This window comes from Callorhinchus milii, unplaced genomic scaffold, assembly GCF_018977255.1.
Source record: "Callorhinchus milii isolate IMCB2004 unplaced genomic scaffold, IMCB_Cmil_1.0 Scaffold2, whole genome shotgun sequence".
Lineage (NCBI taxonomy): Eukaryota > Metazoa > Chordata > Chondrichthyes > Chimaeriformes > Callorhinchidae > Callorhinchus > Callorhinchus milii.
The window spans coordinates 105,730,072-105,746,304 of record NW_024704743.1 but is presented as its reverse complement, the minus strand read 5'-3'; the positions used below and the strand labels follow the sequence as shown (position 1 = coordinate 105,746,304).

Here is a 16,233-nt window from a genome sequence, read left to right as displayed (position 1 = left end):
CCTCTTACAATACAATCTAGGTATTTTTCACTTAGAAAATTGTTGGGATGTGGAATGTCCTGCCAAGTAAGGTGTCAGAGACCATTGGGATTTCAAAAGGGAAGTAGATAAGGCAGAGCAGTGGGATTGAATGATCACCGTGCTCTGAGAGAAGTTGCAGACTTGGATCAACTGAATGGTCTCCTTCTGTGTTGTAAATTTCTATGAATATAAGTTGTTTTTTTGTCAACATTGTCAAGATTCTCACACGNTTTTTTTCCCTCTTCTATCCAGGAGACTACAATGCCATTGGCTCAGACTGCGATGAGCTTGGAGCTCAGATTGAGGAAAATATCCTTCTCAAAAAATGAATATGATGTTATACTTTATTTTAGTCCAGTGACAATTTGAGGGTATTTCAGAGTGAAAATATTCCTTGGATTTGATACAGCACATTAATATATTGCTTAATATGTCTCAAAGTAAAGTTAATACGTCTCTGTAAAGTACAGTAATTGCTTTTCTAGGCGAAAATTGGGCAGTAAACATTGTGACATAGGAGATCACAAAACTGAGACAGCACTGAAAGAACCCGAGAACATAATGGGTGGGAATTGGGAAGGAGTAAGCTTTAGATGGTGAAGGTCATTCAGCCCATTTGGAGTCCTGTAGCTTAGTGGTTAGAGCACTTGCTTTACAAGCAAGAGATCTGGGTTCAATTCCAGGCAGGGTGAAATCTTGGGCAAATTTCTTTACTCCACACGCCTAATAATAATACCTCAAAAAAAAAAAAAAAAAAATTTCAATCCACAACTGTTTGTGGGACACTGCTGTGCGCAATTGGCTGCAGCGTTTCGCCCACGTATATCGTCAATTCACTTTACAGTATATTCTGTGAAACGCTTTGAGGCGTCTAGAAGACATGAAAAGCGCTACATCAAATGCAAGGATTATTATTATTATTTGATTCTTCCAACACTATGATCTTCCCCTTCCAGCTTCAAGCAGTTTCTTTGATCATTGTCACATCCTAGCCTTACCCTTCACAAGATTGGATTCCAATAATTGTGCAGCTGTCCTGAATTTTTCCATGTTTGCTGTTTCTTGTAAAGTATATAGTAGATCAGTTTAGGTTTAAAACTTTTTTTTAAAATATTACTCAGAATAGCATTTCCACAACAGCACGCACTGTCTGTGTGCATTAAAACACACGGTAATGTTAAGTTTAATAAGTTTCTTTAACTTTTTCTCTCGCTACGTGTATACCAAGAAATGAAAAACACAGATATGAAGTACAAAAACCGAGTGAGAAGTAGGATTGCAAACCTTAAGGACTCAAAGAATCCAAATCTGAGAAAGAATGTGCTGTGTGGCAACATTGCACCAGAGAGATTGGCAAAAATGAGTGCAGAGGTAAGCTCGCTCTCTCGCTCTTCGAATGCATCTTAGACCCAGGTGCACTTTCTCCTCAACAATATCTACAAATTGTGTGGTTGTATTTTATTTCAGGAAATGGCCAGTGATGAACTTAAAGAAATGCGAAAAGCCTTGACAAAAGCAGCCATCCGAGAACATCAAATGGCTAAAACGGGGGGTACATCAACTGACCTGTTTAAATGTGGCAAATGTAAGAAGCACAACTGCAGCTACACACAGGTAAAGGTTTCGGATGAGCACGTAGGAAATAGTAAAATGATAATTTCATAACGGGGGAGATGGAAAAAGGTTTCTCCCCCCCCTTTTTTAGAATATATGGAATATAACAGGATTATCAGTGCCTTTAAAACTTCATCTTGAATGTGTGTCATGTTAGCTCATGACATTCTGAAAAACTAACCAAGAAACAGAGGAGACAATATGTTGATTGTCGGTATATTTTGTCAGGTGATTGCATGTAGAATCTGATTCTACGGTTAACTTACCAAAGCTCAGCTGTCTGAGTGCATAAATGGGATTTTCTGAAAATAGATTGATAAATTTACCCACCAGCAGAGAATCCGACAAGTTCACTCACTAAAGTTGGCAAATCTAGCACTGGTTGGAATACAGCAATTATCCTGGGAATGAAAGCAAGCACATCACTCGATCATTTGATCTCAGAACATGACTATTTGGTATTTCTTGAACTTTCTAATCCTGGAGTATTGGAGGCCCAAGTGCCATCAGATCTCAACGTGCAGCATTTATCGAAAAGGGCACCTTTATTTGAATGTTATAGGTCTGATGTCATTGACTTGTCCTGAGCCTATTTTGCTGTGCATGTTCAAACTGCAACTAGTGCCACAGCTGATGATGAACTGCCTTAATCTTGGTAAGTGGGGTAAGACCTTGTTGTAGAAGGATCTTCAAATTCCATTGAATATGAACAATAAGAACAGCAACTTGCATTTATACAGTCTCTTCACACAGAGCATAACCTTCCAACAGAAGAGTCCAAACAATCTAAAAATCCATTTTGTGTTGGTGGTGATGGAGAGGAGAAGAGAGAACTTTCTATAGTGGTTAAGAATATTTTTCTATCATATCTATATATCCTGAGATTGAAGCCATCTATGCTGGTGGGATGACCATAGTCACAGTTCCTTTCCTGTCAGTCTGTTACAAATATTCGGCGGGTGGGGGGGGCGGGGGAGGCAGGGACAGAGGAGAATTATAATATCTAGGTTTATTTACTACTTGTATCCTAGTTTTGGATTTGGATTCAAAGTTAAGTCACCTACTTGTACGCACTTTATCTGTGCCTCTCAACATTTTAAACCTGTATTATCTTCCCTCTCAATCTTTACTTTCCACAAAAAGAGTTCAGTTTGATGAACTCTTCAAAATTAAGAGCCCTAGATTTAGGAATCATCATTTGTTCCTACATGAACCCTTTCTGATGCATTGCTGCTTTTCAAAGGTAGGATGCCAAATATTGCACACAATATTCTAAATGTGAGTGGCAGAGTCCAAAACGCATAACTTGACACTGTTTGTAGCACAGCTGGTTAAAGAAATGGGTTTGCAGTAGAATTCAAAGGTGTTATAGCCTTTACATTGTCTCCTCTAGACAATCAGTGATTTTGATCTGCTTGGATAAAAGAAGTTCCCTCTGCAGCTTACTAAAGATAAAAGGCTAACACACGGTTTATGCTACAAGAGTTTGTAATTCCAGTGTCTTCGCCCATATTTGTGTTTAAAGATTACATTTCCTCTGATTGTGAGTGTAGATATTTTGTCCCTAGAATCTTGTTTTCAAAACGTTGTATAGCTATTCAAGAGAGAATGTGTAATCATGCTGTTTGGTTTCTCGTTAACTCTTTTAGGTTCAGACCCGTAGTGCTGATGAACCAATGACCACGTTTGTTTTATGCAATGAATGTGGAAATCGATGGAAGGTGAGAAAAATTGTTTTGCACTTCTGGGTTCAGGAAAAACATCACCATGTTGTGCTTAAATTCAGTTCCTGTTTATCATAGTAGTGTAAGGAATTAATAGTTAATTAGAAAAAATGATTTATTTGGGAACTTAATTTCCGATATTCACAGCATTCTTGGGAAATACCTATACAGCTTCTGTTTGCGTATTGCTAAAAGTTTGCTACCTTTTGACATTCACATTGGGTAAATGCAATTTCCAAAAGACTCTTAAAGTATTAATATGTAAAGTGGAATGATACCATTTCAAATTTCAGTTAGTATATGCTAGTGTGCACCTTTTATGTGGGAAATACTACTTTGTTTACAATATAAATTCGTAAAGAAGTATGATTTGCTTATATAAGAAGGTGCGTATATAGTAGTTTAGAATTAAGTGTTTTTTTTTACCTTTTTGGAACCTTTAGAGAGCAATTTGAAGCAGAAATGTAGAATGACTATCCATTTTTGCTTTCACAGTTTTGTTAAGATGACCCCAAAGAACTCCACAAGAGAATTTGCTGGACCAGGAGAGTACTTGATGAACTCTTAATTTCTAACTAGTTGTGTAAATGACAAAGTCAAAACTTCAACAAGGATATTTGTAGAGCAATACATCCCTGTGGCAGATTGTTTCTTTTGTACAAATATAGTTTACTTAAAAACATTCTTCTGTGTGTTTTCTCCAAATTAGTTCATGGGAACAAAACACCTTCTGTTCACCGAGCAGCATCTGTATGTATTGAATGAATTTCTTTTTATATGTAGTTTGACATTAAAGTTTTAAAAACTTTCTCAGTGCCATCATAACTTACTTAGTTTTACGGATTGAGCCGGAGGGATTGTGGGATAGAGTTCCAGAGTGTGGGGGCACAGATGCTGAATGCCTAACCGCCAATGGTGGGGCAGGAAGTGTAGGGGACCTGAAGTAAGCTGCCGAGCGGAGGGAGCAGTCAAGCTGATAATAAGGAGTTATGAGGTCGGAGGTATAGGGAAGCAAGACCATGGAGGGACTTGAAGGTAAGAACGAGGGTTTTGTAGTCGATTCTCTGAGGAATGGGGAGCCAGTGAAGCCAGGTAAGAACAGACGTGATTGGTTCCCAGAGCCTGGTGTGGGAGAGGACACTAGCTGCATAGTTCTGAATAATCTGCAGCTTGTGGAGGGAAGAGTAGGGAAGTCCAGTGATCAGGCAGTTGGCGTAGTCAGGCCGGGACGTAATGAAAGCGTGGATCAAGGTCTCGGAAGCCTGCGGTGAGAGGCGGTGGTGAAGGCGGGCAATGTTGTGAGGTGTGGTAAGACAGAATGGGTCACGGCACGATTCTGGGGTTTGAAGGATAGCTGAGGGTCGAAAAGGACACAAAGGTTTTGGATTGGTGAGGTGAAGAGTGCAGTCATGAATAGTGATAAGTGTCAGCGACTGAGGTGAGGAGGCTCTGCCAGGATCCAAGGCCTCTGTCTTGCCAACATTGAGCTGGAAGTTGGCTCTCATCCATGACTTGATGTTAGACAATTAGCCAGGACATCAACGGTCCTGGAGTCGAGGGTGGAGGCGGTGAGATAGAGTTGGGTGTCATCCGCATATATGCAGAAATTGACCCCCATGCCTGTGGATGACATCGCCAATCGGGAGCATGTATAGATTGAAGAGGAGGGGACAGGACGGAGTCCTGAGGAATGCCACACGTGACTGTGCGGGAGCAAGAGGAGAAGTCGTTGGTGGCCACGAAGTGCAGGCGGTAGGAAAGGTAGGATTGGAACCAAGCAAAAACAACCGTTGAGGGAGTGAGAGGAGAGACAGTGGAGAATAGACTGGTCAACAGTAACGAAAGCGGTTGAGAAGAATGAGGAGACGGTCGCAGGTGGACAGAATGTCATTTGTAACTGCCCAGAGCTGTGAGCAGCACGGAAATCCAGGTTGGAGGGGTTCATCGAGGGAATGCTGGGAGAGGAAAGAGCGAAGCTGGGTAGAACATCCCACAGCCTACATTTCACATGAGTAAGAGATCCCAAAGCACTTCATAAAATAATTGGACCCAGTATCCCTGGAGTTGCTATATTCAAATTACAAGTAAAGACATTTTTTGGGGGGTGGGTGGGCGGAGGAGGGGGATAGACTTCTGGACAATGGCTCTGAATTTATATAATATAATCCTTACATTTGATATAATGTCTTATGTTAATATTTCAAGAGTGATTCATAAAATGTTACTGTAGTGTAATGGTTGTATTTATAAGTGACACAACGGGTAATGTATACACGGTCACTACACTACATCTGTGAAGTCCTATGACTCAGTGGTTAGAGCACTCGCCTTATAAGCAAGAGACCTGGGTTTGATTCTCGTCAGGATGAAATGTTGGGCAAGTTTCCTCACTCCACACGACTCTGTTTACCTTGCAGTATGTAGGAACCTGATTGGCGGATGTGAGTCGATTGGCGGATCGCATTTCTGGGGGTAACAATTTCTTTAAAAAAAATAATAAATGGTTCACTCAATCCACGACTGTTTATGGGATACTGCTGTGTGCAATTGGCTGCTGCGTTTCACCCAAAAAATGTAAAGTCAATTCAATTCACAGTATATTCTGTGAAGCGCTTTGAGACGTCGCAAAGACTTGATAAGGTACTATATCAAATGCAAGAATTATTATGTTTAAATCCTATGAAGTGCGTTGTGATGTCTCAACAACATAAGGCCCCATATGAAATACAAGGATTACTAGTAACGTGGGCAGAGTAATGTCCCACAAACTGCCATGAAGTAAACAGACCAATTTTATCTGGAGGATCAGGAAACCAGGAGAAATATTTCTCTTTTCAAATAGTGTCCTGGGATGCCCACTTGAGCAGACCCGTAGTTCTTAACGCTTAGGTTATTGGTAAAATGTGCAGTGTTCCTAACACAACGTTTGCCACAAGGTGCCAGCACGCACCTCAGATAAGCATTTGTGTCCTTTCTAGATCCCAGCACCTATCAATATTTAGCACTGAGTGAATCAAAAATGCAACCGGATCGCGTTTCNAAAAAAAAGTTTATTCAGAGAATATTTTGAATTAAGAAATGTGACTCATATGGTTTCCTTATACATAATCAGCATTATACGTTTACAGACAATCATTTTCTCCAGGTGTCAGTGAAAACACATGCTGAATGTATAAGATGCAAAGAAATAAGACATTTAGCATGAAAAGCATGGTCAACTTCAGTACTTCAATAGTTCATGACAGGCTTAGATTTAGTTGTTTCATGTTCATCTGTAAGAGTTGTAAACATGCTCTCACAAGGACATAAGCTGAAAAAAAAATTGGCAACTTTGCTTAGTTACTGCTTCTGAAAACCCTCTTAATCAGAAATGTGGATTTTTTAAAAAAAAGCCTTTAAGCACATTGACTAAGCAACAGTTTGCAATTACAAGAATTTTAATTGGTTATAACAAATGTCCATCTTTGCTAAGCATTCACAGTAACCTGTGTTGCATAGCATTTACGTCAAACCATATATTTCATGCCATGTATAGGATTTGCTTTGACCTTCACAACCTCTTTAGAGCAGGTCATAAAAGTTCACTAAACATTACTGAATACTGTGGAGTCCACTTACGGTCACTTTCTATCGCTTATTTAGTCTTTATTATATAAAGTCTTAATAGAGGTTTGTAACATTATGTATTTTTTTTACGTCATTGTCTGGGCTTCTTACTATTTTCACTCTGCACAAAACATCCACATGTATACACACAATAACCTTGTGAAATGACACTGCTAATTTTTGCTTCATTAGAGTGTAACAGTAATCCATTTTATTTTTTTGTCAAACTGATGGGTGCTAAGTATATATTGAGCTGCTTGATGTTGTGTCATGAGATTCAGAAATTGAGAAGTTTCAACAAGTAGTTCAGTGTTGAAGGGATTAAAGCCACTGATTGAAAAAAATGAGAAGAAATGTATACTTCAACCTGCACCCCACCTACCTCCTCTATCACTTTTCCCTCTTGACTCCACACAGTCTCCTGTGGCTGGAAGGCAAATGGGATCCCTCCCAGTGGTGACTTGAGTCAATGTTGCTCTGTGATGGATCAGCCAAATGGAGGTGCACTTCTAACAGAGCAAGGAAGGCAGTACTAAAATACAGTACTTCTCCAAAAAGGTAATACATGCAGCCAACTTGACAGAGGTGAACCTGAACTGAGGAGAGATTTCACTGTTCAACAGCTGAATGAGGGGAATACTAGAAATCACTTCTTTTGAGGCTTCTGATGACTTAAATGCAGAATTATCCTTGGAGGGATGAGGTTGGGGGAACCAAAAAGTAGCTAATGCCCAATTTGTTTTTCAAAAAAGGGCAATGTGTGTATTAATCTTGTTCTAGTCACATCACTTGAACAACAGTCGATTATAATTATTGTGCTTTATTTTTTTCTGAAAAGAATTGAAATGCCCACACTTTTGTAAAATAAAACCGGTGATAAATTGTTTAAAATTAAGTTTGAAAATCATTTACAAATTTTAACTTAAAAAAAGTTGCATTTACGTGAAACTGATATTAAAATAATAGAAGTTTTACAACAAAACATGTTTCAGAGGCAGCATTTTTCCAAACCGTTGGCTTAGATACTTGAAGTTGATCCATANTTTTTTCCCATCGGCACTATGTTTACATATATCAAATGTATATACTCCAAGACAAGTGGAAGTACCGCCCCAAAGAACGCTGATGGTGGTTGTGGATTCATTGTCATAGTATGGAATGGCAGGAGATCTTTAAACTGTATCTTAGCATGTGTAGTTCAGGTGTGGATGTCAATCGAGGAAAATCAAGGCACTTCCGCTATCAAACTCTTGTCTTTGAGTACATCTTATTACTATTTTATGTAAAAAATACAACTACAGGCTTTTAAAACGACTTAACATTTTGTCAGTCATCCTTTGGAGAATCTTGTTGCGTTGATCTGAAGCTGCGTTTCGGCCTGTGTTCAGAGCCCTCTGCAGATAGACATTAAAATCCGTAGTAAAATATGCCTGAGTGTTACTTTCTGGTGAAGAACTTATAGCTCTACTGTCCCTGTGAGTAGTAATAGCCCACAGACATTTCCAATTTTTATTTTTTCAGAAACAAAGCAGAGAAGTTCTAGGATTCTGACGATGTATCGATTAAGGATTGAAGCAGGATTTTGTAGATGGAAGAGCTCATGAATCTTGGATAAGAGTCTCTGTGCATTAACGTGTAAATCTGTAGCTGTGCGTCATCAAACGTGTGAGGGCTGGGTTCAAACATGTTTCTGTTGATGACTTCACGCACTCTGGAGTCGAGGCTGACCTGATTGCGGAAGAATATAAAATAATAAAAAAAAATGCTGTTTTGCACGTCGACATTTTTGAGAAGTAAAATAAGTTCAATTTCAGAATATACTTTTTTCCACAATTCATTTGGGGTTAAATCTCCAGTAAAATCAGCCTCATCCACTAGTCTACTTCCAATCTCGCCCACAAAATACACAGTCAATCTACTTCACGCTACATCCTGTGAAGCGGTTTGAGACGACTGAATGATGTGATAAGGGCTTATATCAAATGCAAGGATGATTGATTATTATAATAATAATCCTTCAATTTGATATAGCGCTTTTCACATCTTCTAGATGTCTCAAAACACTTCACCAAAATTATTGTAAAGTGAATTCACTGTGTATTTGTGGGCAAAAAGCGGCAGACAATTGTACACAGCAGTGTTCCACAAGCAGTCGTGGATTGAAGTGACCAAATTATTATTGTTTTTTTTGAAGGAATTATTATCCCCGGAAAAGTGATCCGCCAATCGACTAACTGCTAGGTAAACAGGTGCGTGGGGTAAAGAAACTTGTTCAATATATCGCCCTGCTGGGAATCAAACCCAGGTCTCTCACTTGCGAGGCGAGTGCTTTAACCGCTGAGCTACACCACTCCACATTATTATTATCCTCAAAAAATTCTGCTACATATGTTCTTGTGTGGCCTTTTGCATCTTAAGTCCATGTTTTACTGTTGACATGCCAGCATCTTAGTGGGTCAAATGGTTGCAAAGTTTTTTTTAAACGTTTTGTCTACTTTTGATATTTTGTTTTGAGCGTTTTTGTTCAACTGGTGACTTCTCATGACAATGGAAGAACTGGCTTCAATGTGCTGTTATCTCTAATAGCATGAAGAGATTGAATTAACACAGACAATTTAATAATATGGGCACTGAGACACCCTGCGTTTATGACTTATCTTTCCAGATCTTGATAGTAATTAAATTCTCAGTTAGCCTAAGTAAGTCCTCAAAGATACTTACAGCAATGTTTACCAGCGCATATTTTGAGCAAAATATATTTTAAACTGATCTTTTGAAAGACCATATCATAGCATGGAGAAAGGAATAATTAAGTATAGGAAGGATGGAACCAAATGTGGAGTACAGTATAAATAATAATAACCATTGCAATTGATATAGTGATGTTGGCAATGAAATATCTCAAAAGGATTTACTGTCAAGTGTGATGACTGGTTATTTGTAAGTGAACGCGAAGGTAATTTGCACACAGCAATGACCCCTGAACAGTCGAGAGGTAAATTATCAATTTTATCTGAAGGATCATTGGATGGTGGGAGAAACTCTTTTTTCGGATAGGCCATGGGATCTTTCACATCCACCTGAACAGGCAGACGGCACCTCCAACACTGCTCCCCAATGATGTATTAGCCTGGCCCTAGACTGTATGTAAGCTCAAAGCCATGGGGTTTGAACCTACAAAATATACGGTCAATTCACTTAACAGTATATTCTGTGAAGCGCTTTGAGACGTCTCAAAGATGTGATAAGGCATTATATCAAATGCAAGGGTGCGAGGATAATTATTATTATTACAAACTTCTGACTCAGAGGTGAGAGTGCTATCAACTGAGCCAGGCTGACACCCAAAAGTAGAAGATGAAGCAATATTACTTTCACAGGATCATATTGCATTTATAAGGCTCAATACAGAAATGAAAATAATTACACTGACTGCTGACTTCATGGTTGATGACACTGAAATGCTCAGCAAACTGGGGTTAAAGTTATTGGAGTTCAAGGAGGTTGTGGTGTTCAAAATTATAGATCAAAAAAAGCAAATAAAGGGTAATGACAATGTGAATAGGCAGCAACTTTTATACTCTAGTTATCATAGAATTATACAACACAGAAGGAGACCATTTGGCCCGTTGTGTATGTGCCAGCTTTTTGAAAAGAACTATCCAAATCAATCCCACTGCCCCACTCTCTCCCCATAGCCCTGCAATCTTGTCTTCCCTAAATAATTATCTGCTTCTCTCTTAAAAGTTGTTATCGAATTGGCTTCCACCACCCTTTCAGGCGATGCATTCCAGATCCGAATAACTCGCTCTGTGAAAAAAATTCTCCTTACCTCCCCTCTGTTTCTTTTAACAACTATTTTAAATCGGTGTCCTTGGGTTACTGACACACTCGCCAGTGGAAATAATTCACCCTATCGAATCCCCTCATAATCCTGAAAACTTCTATTAAGTCTCCTCTCAATCTTCTCTGCTCCAAGGAGAATAATCCTAGCTTTTCTAGCCTCTCCTGATAACTCCAGTCCCTCATTTCTGGTACCATCCTGGTAAATCTCCTTTGCACCCTCTCCAATGCCTTGAGTATTTCCTTTTTAGTATCTCCTCTCGGTTTATTCTTATCCAATTTCTCTACCCTCTCTTCTAACACTGTGGCGTTGGCTGCGTCCACTTTTATGAAGACAGATGCAAAGTACTCATTCAGTACGTCAGCCAACTTGGGGAATCAACTTATACATTTGGAGTTAATTGAGACATTCAATAGAAAGACAGATACATGATAAGTATCTAATAATAATATCTGCGTTTGATATAGCACCTTACCATGTCATTGAGATGTCTTAAAGTGCTTCACAGGATTTACTGTAAAGTAAAGAGAGCCTTCAGCTCTCTTCTCGACTCTCTTCCCCCTCCTCGCTCCCTCCCTTCCCTCCCCTCACCCTGACCATTTCCCCCCTGCTCGGGTCATGACCCAACTGTGCAGCGCCTTGGGACGTCCTCCTGACGTGAAAGGCGCTTTATAAATGGAATCTTGTTGTTGTTGTTGTTGTTGTACTGTAAAGTGATCTGACTGCATTTTGTGAGCAAAGTATATCAAGGGATATGTGAAAGAAAAGGCCACAAAGCCTCCAGAACCCAGGAAAACAGTATTTCTCTTTAGAATTTCCAATCCTTAAGCAAACTTTCATCCCTCCTGAGGTTAATCATACAATTTACATTTATATTGTGCCTTTCATGTCGGGAGGACATCTGAAAGTGTTTAATTATAAAAAGGAAGTGCATTTATTTTAGTATATTTGGGCTATTATACTGTTGACCTTGCCCATCATGCCTCTTCTGTGGATCAAATTCAATGGATATATTGGTGAACGTGTTATGTCTGTAAACCTTCTGCCTCAGAAACTGCCTCAGACCATTGATGAGGGAGAATGTGCACTTTTGGTTCCATGAAGGAAGTGAGATCAGCAGTGCTTCCTGCGCATAGCATACATGCACACAATATGCAAGAAGGGACATCAGGGCTGACCTGACCATCTGGATTCCACCTTTTTTTTGTGCTTCATTGTCGGACAGGATCTGAGGTATTGTACCCAGATGATCGTGTTATAACAGGTAATAAGTATGTTGTTAAATAATGCTAATAAACAATAAGAGCATCATGAACTCACCTCTTTAGGTGAAAGGATGGATATATAATCCTCATATATTAATCTTGCTTTCTCCTCAATAAGACTTTTGTTGACTTCTTTCTTTAGGTCTTCACATGATAACCAGAACAGCATATTCTCCTCGCTGTATTCTGTTCGTAAAAATTCTCGGAATGCATTTCTTCCTGCAGGGCTTTTCATTAACTTGTCAAACGATTGTGCCCAGGAGCGCACTTCTTCAACTGTTGGCTTTGGACTGTGAAAAATCAGGAAAGAAAGGGTACTGGTTACATCAGAATAACAATTTTTGTGGGATGGATGCTACAGGTGAAACTTCCTAAGTGACTGATGTGCTACAAATTGCAGTGAAATGCATGTAGAGTCCTGAGTCCTATTTTGAATTGTTGTATGTTGTGCGAAATACGGGTATCTTATGATAAATCAAACAGTCTTTTGTTTACTTAGTTATTAATTAATGCCCACCAAAACATAGTTACTTCACTTTATAATATACAATACAATTTAATGTTGAAACGCTTTGAGATATCCTCCTGACGTGAAAGGCACAATAATAAATGTAAGAATTATTATTAATATTAATAACTAGCGCTGTGTACTGAACTGAAAACTGTATCCTTTCAGTATCTTAATTGTGTATAATCCGAATGTGAGTAACACAATTTTATGCCTTTGAGTAATATTAATGTTTGCATTTTCAAACTATTCATGGCTGATGCCAGAAAGTGCATGTATTCTCCATCTTTAACCATTCGGCATCTATAACCTGCTCCAGCAACAACGGATCCCATTCCGGTCCTTACTGCTTATCCAATCAACCTGATGGCTATTGTACAGATATCATGGGATGGAGAGGATTAGATTGTTAGCATTCCAATTGAGTCTTGACCTACACTCATTTCATTACATTTCAAAATATCTAGGACTTAGAAAATACTTAAATTCAATCTTAATTTTGAAGCTGGTTCTGAAGAAGTAGAAAAGTGAAACCAGATCCCAGCAAAGAATCCAGCTGTCAGGAGTAAAGGAGCAGAGAATATTGGCCCCCAAAAATAAGAGTGCATATCTGAACAGTAGGATATGAACTTCCGATGTTTGAACTGGGGTGAAAGTTTTTCCTACACATAATTTACTAATATTTTCAGTTAAGATGTTGTATTATAAAAATATGTACTTCTGTTATTGGGATTTTTTATAATAATAATCCTTACATTTTGTACAGTGCTTTTTCATTTTGGGAGGACATCCCAAAGTACTTCACAGGATAAACTGTAAAGTACAGAGACTGAGTATTTTGTGGCTGAATAGGTCATTAAATCTATAGAGATTTTGCTAGGGCAAAACAAGTGTCTGAACAGGACTCGTCTATGTTTCACTTCCGGAGTAAGACAGTAGACATAATAACTTTTCACTCCAAGGAAAAGGGCTCAAGGGCTTGGTGACGAGTTATCAAGAGTGTCGAGTAAGGCATATGTGTAAATACATAAATAAATGTGGCTGGGATATTGACAGGATGATCATTCAACTGATAGTGACAAGTTAAGCCAGGATCGCGTTATCAGGAGTTTACTGTATAACATAAAGATTCTTAATGGCCTTCTTACATACTGTGTTCCTCAATATACTGCAATTTACAATATAATATACCACAAAAAAATGATCTTCTTCCATCCCCCTTCGTTCACTCCTGATGTTATTAAGGTGATGAGGGCTTGTTGGGTGATGTTAAAAAATGCTTCAACTTGATAGTGACAGTATAACAAATGAAACACACACTGAGAAAGATATTTCCCCTTTCATTTTTGGTCACCTCTGGATAGCAAGGGTGACAGTATAACAGGATAAACCACATGAGAAGGGATCCATCCAACCCAATCTATCCTGATGCTAAACAAAGAATGATGGAGACAGTATGTGGAATCACTGGCAGTGTAAGCTGAAGCAGTATATTGTAGTTAACTGGTACTTGAGTTTCAAGGCAGCTCAGCTTTCAAGGCAGAATGGTAAAATAATTCCCGGGGTTAAAATAATCAAAAGTAATCTACGCCTTCTTTCACTTCACATTTATTTTTATACTGTAATGCTTGCCTCACTCACTGATATCAGCAAACAGTTAAAGAGTAACAATACCTTTCTTCACAGTTTGGCTGGCTCTCTCCTCTCCCTTCATGTGATGTCCTTCTTGCTCGTTCATCATCTTCATTCCTAACAGTAAGACTGCAAGGTAGTAAATAAAATCATTTTATCTAGGTACAGGAGCAGATGGCAATGGTGTGTTACTCAAAAGGTGGATCTAGTGGATCTACGGTAATCCTGATTACTGTATTTACTAGGATAGGGAAGAATTTCCCAATGTCCCAGTACATATGCATCTCTTCCAGGCCACCTGTCTGTAACACTGTAAGCACCAGTGATGGTAGCTGGCCCTGGTGCTAGAGAAGAGAATAATTCAATTGTAACCACATAGCCTGATGACAAAAGTCACCTATTGTGTGCAACATTGCTTTTCAACAAGGCAAATAGTGGCCCAAATTTAGCTTTTAAATTTCTATTACGTGCAATTTACATATCACTCATCTCGGACCAGTTGGACGCTGGTCTAGCAAGTTCTAGGTTCAAATGTAGTGGCTTAACCCTTCACCTTCTGGAGGTTAGTACAAGAAGTAAAATGTTCCTGCTGAGGCTGGTGCTAATGAGAGGAATCAGATGTGTTGGAATCTAAACCATGCTGATTGTATACATTTCTACACACACACACACATATATATATAGCAGTTAGAAGCTTATATTATCCTGAAATGGTAATGCTCCACTTTTGATGGTTCCAGTTACATTTTTAAAAAATCAGCCTCATAATATTTAATCTTAATTTATTCAAAAAGTATATAAAATAATGTAACTGCATTGACAAGACTCAAGTAATGCACTCAAGTAATTCAATTAATTAACCCATTATTTTCATCTCTAGTGGGTTGCGGTTGCTGCTTTGATGTTACACTTCACAAATGTCTCAAATTTCAATAGGGATTACTTTCAAGTGAATGCTGAGGTTTCTAGCCACTGGGGTGGAAATCACTGGGGTCCTGTAGCTATTTGTGATACAGTAATCTACTTATTATGAGAAATTGTTATATATCTATCACAGTAAAACCAATCGATTCAAAATAATTTGTGTTCCTTTATAGGAAACATAACACATGTGAGCAAATGCAGTAATTTTCTTTTTCTCTACTTTTTTTTAAACGTATTCTTTTTAAAAAAGGTGTTTTATTCATTATAANTTTTTTTACTCCCTTTCTTTCCCCTCAATCCGTCCCATGCCATGCATCACTCCCCATGCTAGAACTTTGAATCATATAGCCTAGGCTGACGGCTGACACTATAGTGCAGTGCTGAGGGTTGGGGGTTCTATATTGGACAAAATATTCTTTGAATGAGCTGGTAAAACAAGTTCAGTCTGCCTGTTCAGGTGGACATCACATCCTCCCGACGTGAAAGGCACTCTAAAAATTAATTTTGTTGTTGTTGACATTAAAGATCCCATTGCATTATTCGAAAAGAGAAGGGAGTTTCTCTCAGTGGCCAACATTCCCCGAATAAAATTGGTCATTCACTTCACAGTTATTTCATAGAATCATAGAATATTACAGCACAGAAGGTGGTTATTTACTGCCTGTTTAGAGAATTCGAGTATATCATTACTTTCATCAGATATTCACCGTTGCTGAGTGCAGTCACTGTGGGGCTCATCCTTTTCATTTCAGGACTTGCCTCTGGAGGCAAACTCATAATGGAAACACATAAAAGTTTTAATTTTGTCTCACCTGCACCCCCTCCCAAGAACTCTAGTGAAGTTAGGAACTTATGTGGGGATGATTTGTGAGAAGCTTTACTCCTGCAGCAATGTTTGACAATCCAATTATCAGAGTGAATTCCATTCCTATGGTTTGTTAAGCACATTGTGAGTTGGGATAATAATATAATAATAATAATTCTTGCATTTGATACAGTGCTTTTCACGTCTTCTAGGCATCTCAAAGCGCTTCACAGAATATGCTGTAAAGTAAATTGACTGTATATTTGTGGGTGAAACGCGGCAGCCAATTG

At 38.7% G+C, this 16,233-nt stretch overlaps 2 protein-coding genes and 1 non-coding gene across 6 annotated transcripts in view; 2 read left to right on the top strand and 1 right to left on the bottom strand.

Annotated features, from left to right (window-relative positions):
- The window catches only part of tcea1 (transcription elongation factor A (SII), 1), a 32,502-nt gene extending 28,335 nt beyond the window's left edge, over nt 1-4,167 (top strand). For both annotated transcript variants that reach the window (XM_042332153.1, XM_042332154.1), the window contains 5 exons: nt 274-330; nt 1,238-1,392; nt 1,489-1,635; nt 3,285-3,356; nt 3,855-4,167. In XM_042332153.1, coding sequence (XP_042188087.1) covers nt 274-330; nt 1,238-1,392; nt 1,489-1,635; nt 3,285-3,356; nt 3,855-3,863 — 440 coding nt within the window. In that variant the 3' untranslated portion in view covers nt 3,864-4,167. The remainder of the gene's footprint in view (nt 1-273; nt 331-1,237; nt 1,393-1,488; nt 1,636-3,284; nt 3,357-3,854) is intronic.
- Nucleotides 642-713, top strand: trnav-uac. The gene has a single exon. It is a non-coding gene; the product is annotated as a tRNA-Val (tRNA).
- A 4,310-nt stretch (nt 4,168-8,477) lies between the features above and the next one.
- Nucleotides 8,478-16,233, bottom strand: part of rgs20 (regulator of G protein signaling 20) — a 42,929-nt gene continuing 35,173 nt past the window's right edge. For 2 of the 3 annotated variants that reach the window (XM_042332084.1, XM_007905919.2), the window contains exons 3-5: nt 14,257-14,343; nt 12,130-12,364; nt 8,478-8,693 (exon numbers count right to left, since the gene is read on the bottom strand). In XM_042332084.1, the coding sequence (XP_042188018.1) occupies nt 8,505-8,693; nt 12,130-12,364; nt 14,257-14,343 (511 nt within the window). In that variant the 3' untranslated portion in view covers nt 8,478-8,504. The remainder of the gene's footprint in view (nt 8,694-12,129; nt 12,365-14,256; nt 14,344-16,233) is intronic. The other variant, XM_042332085.1, reaches the window with a different exon arrangement.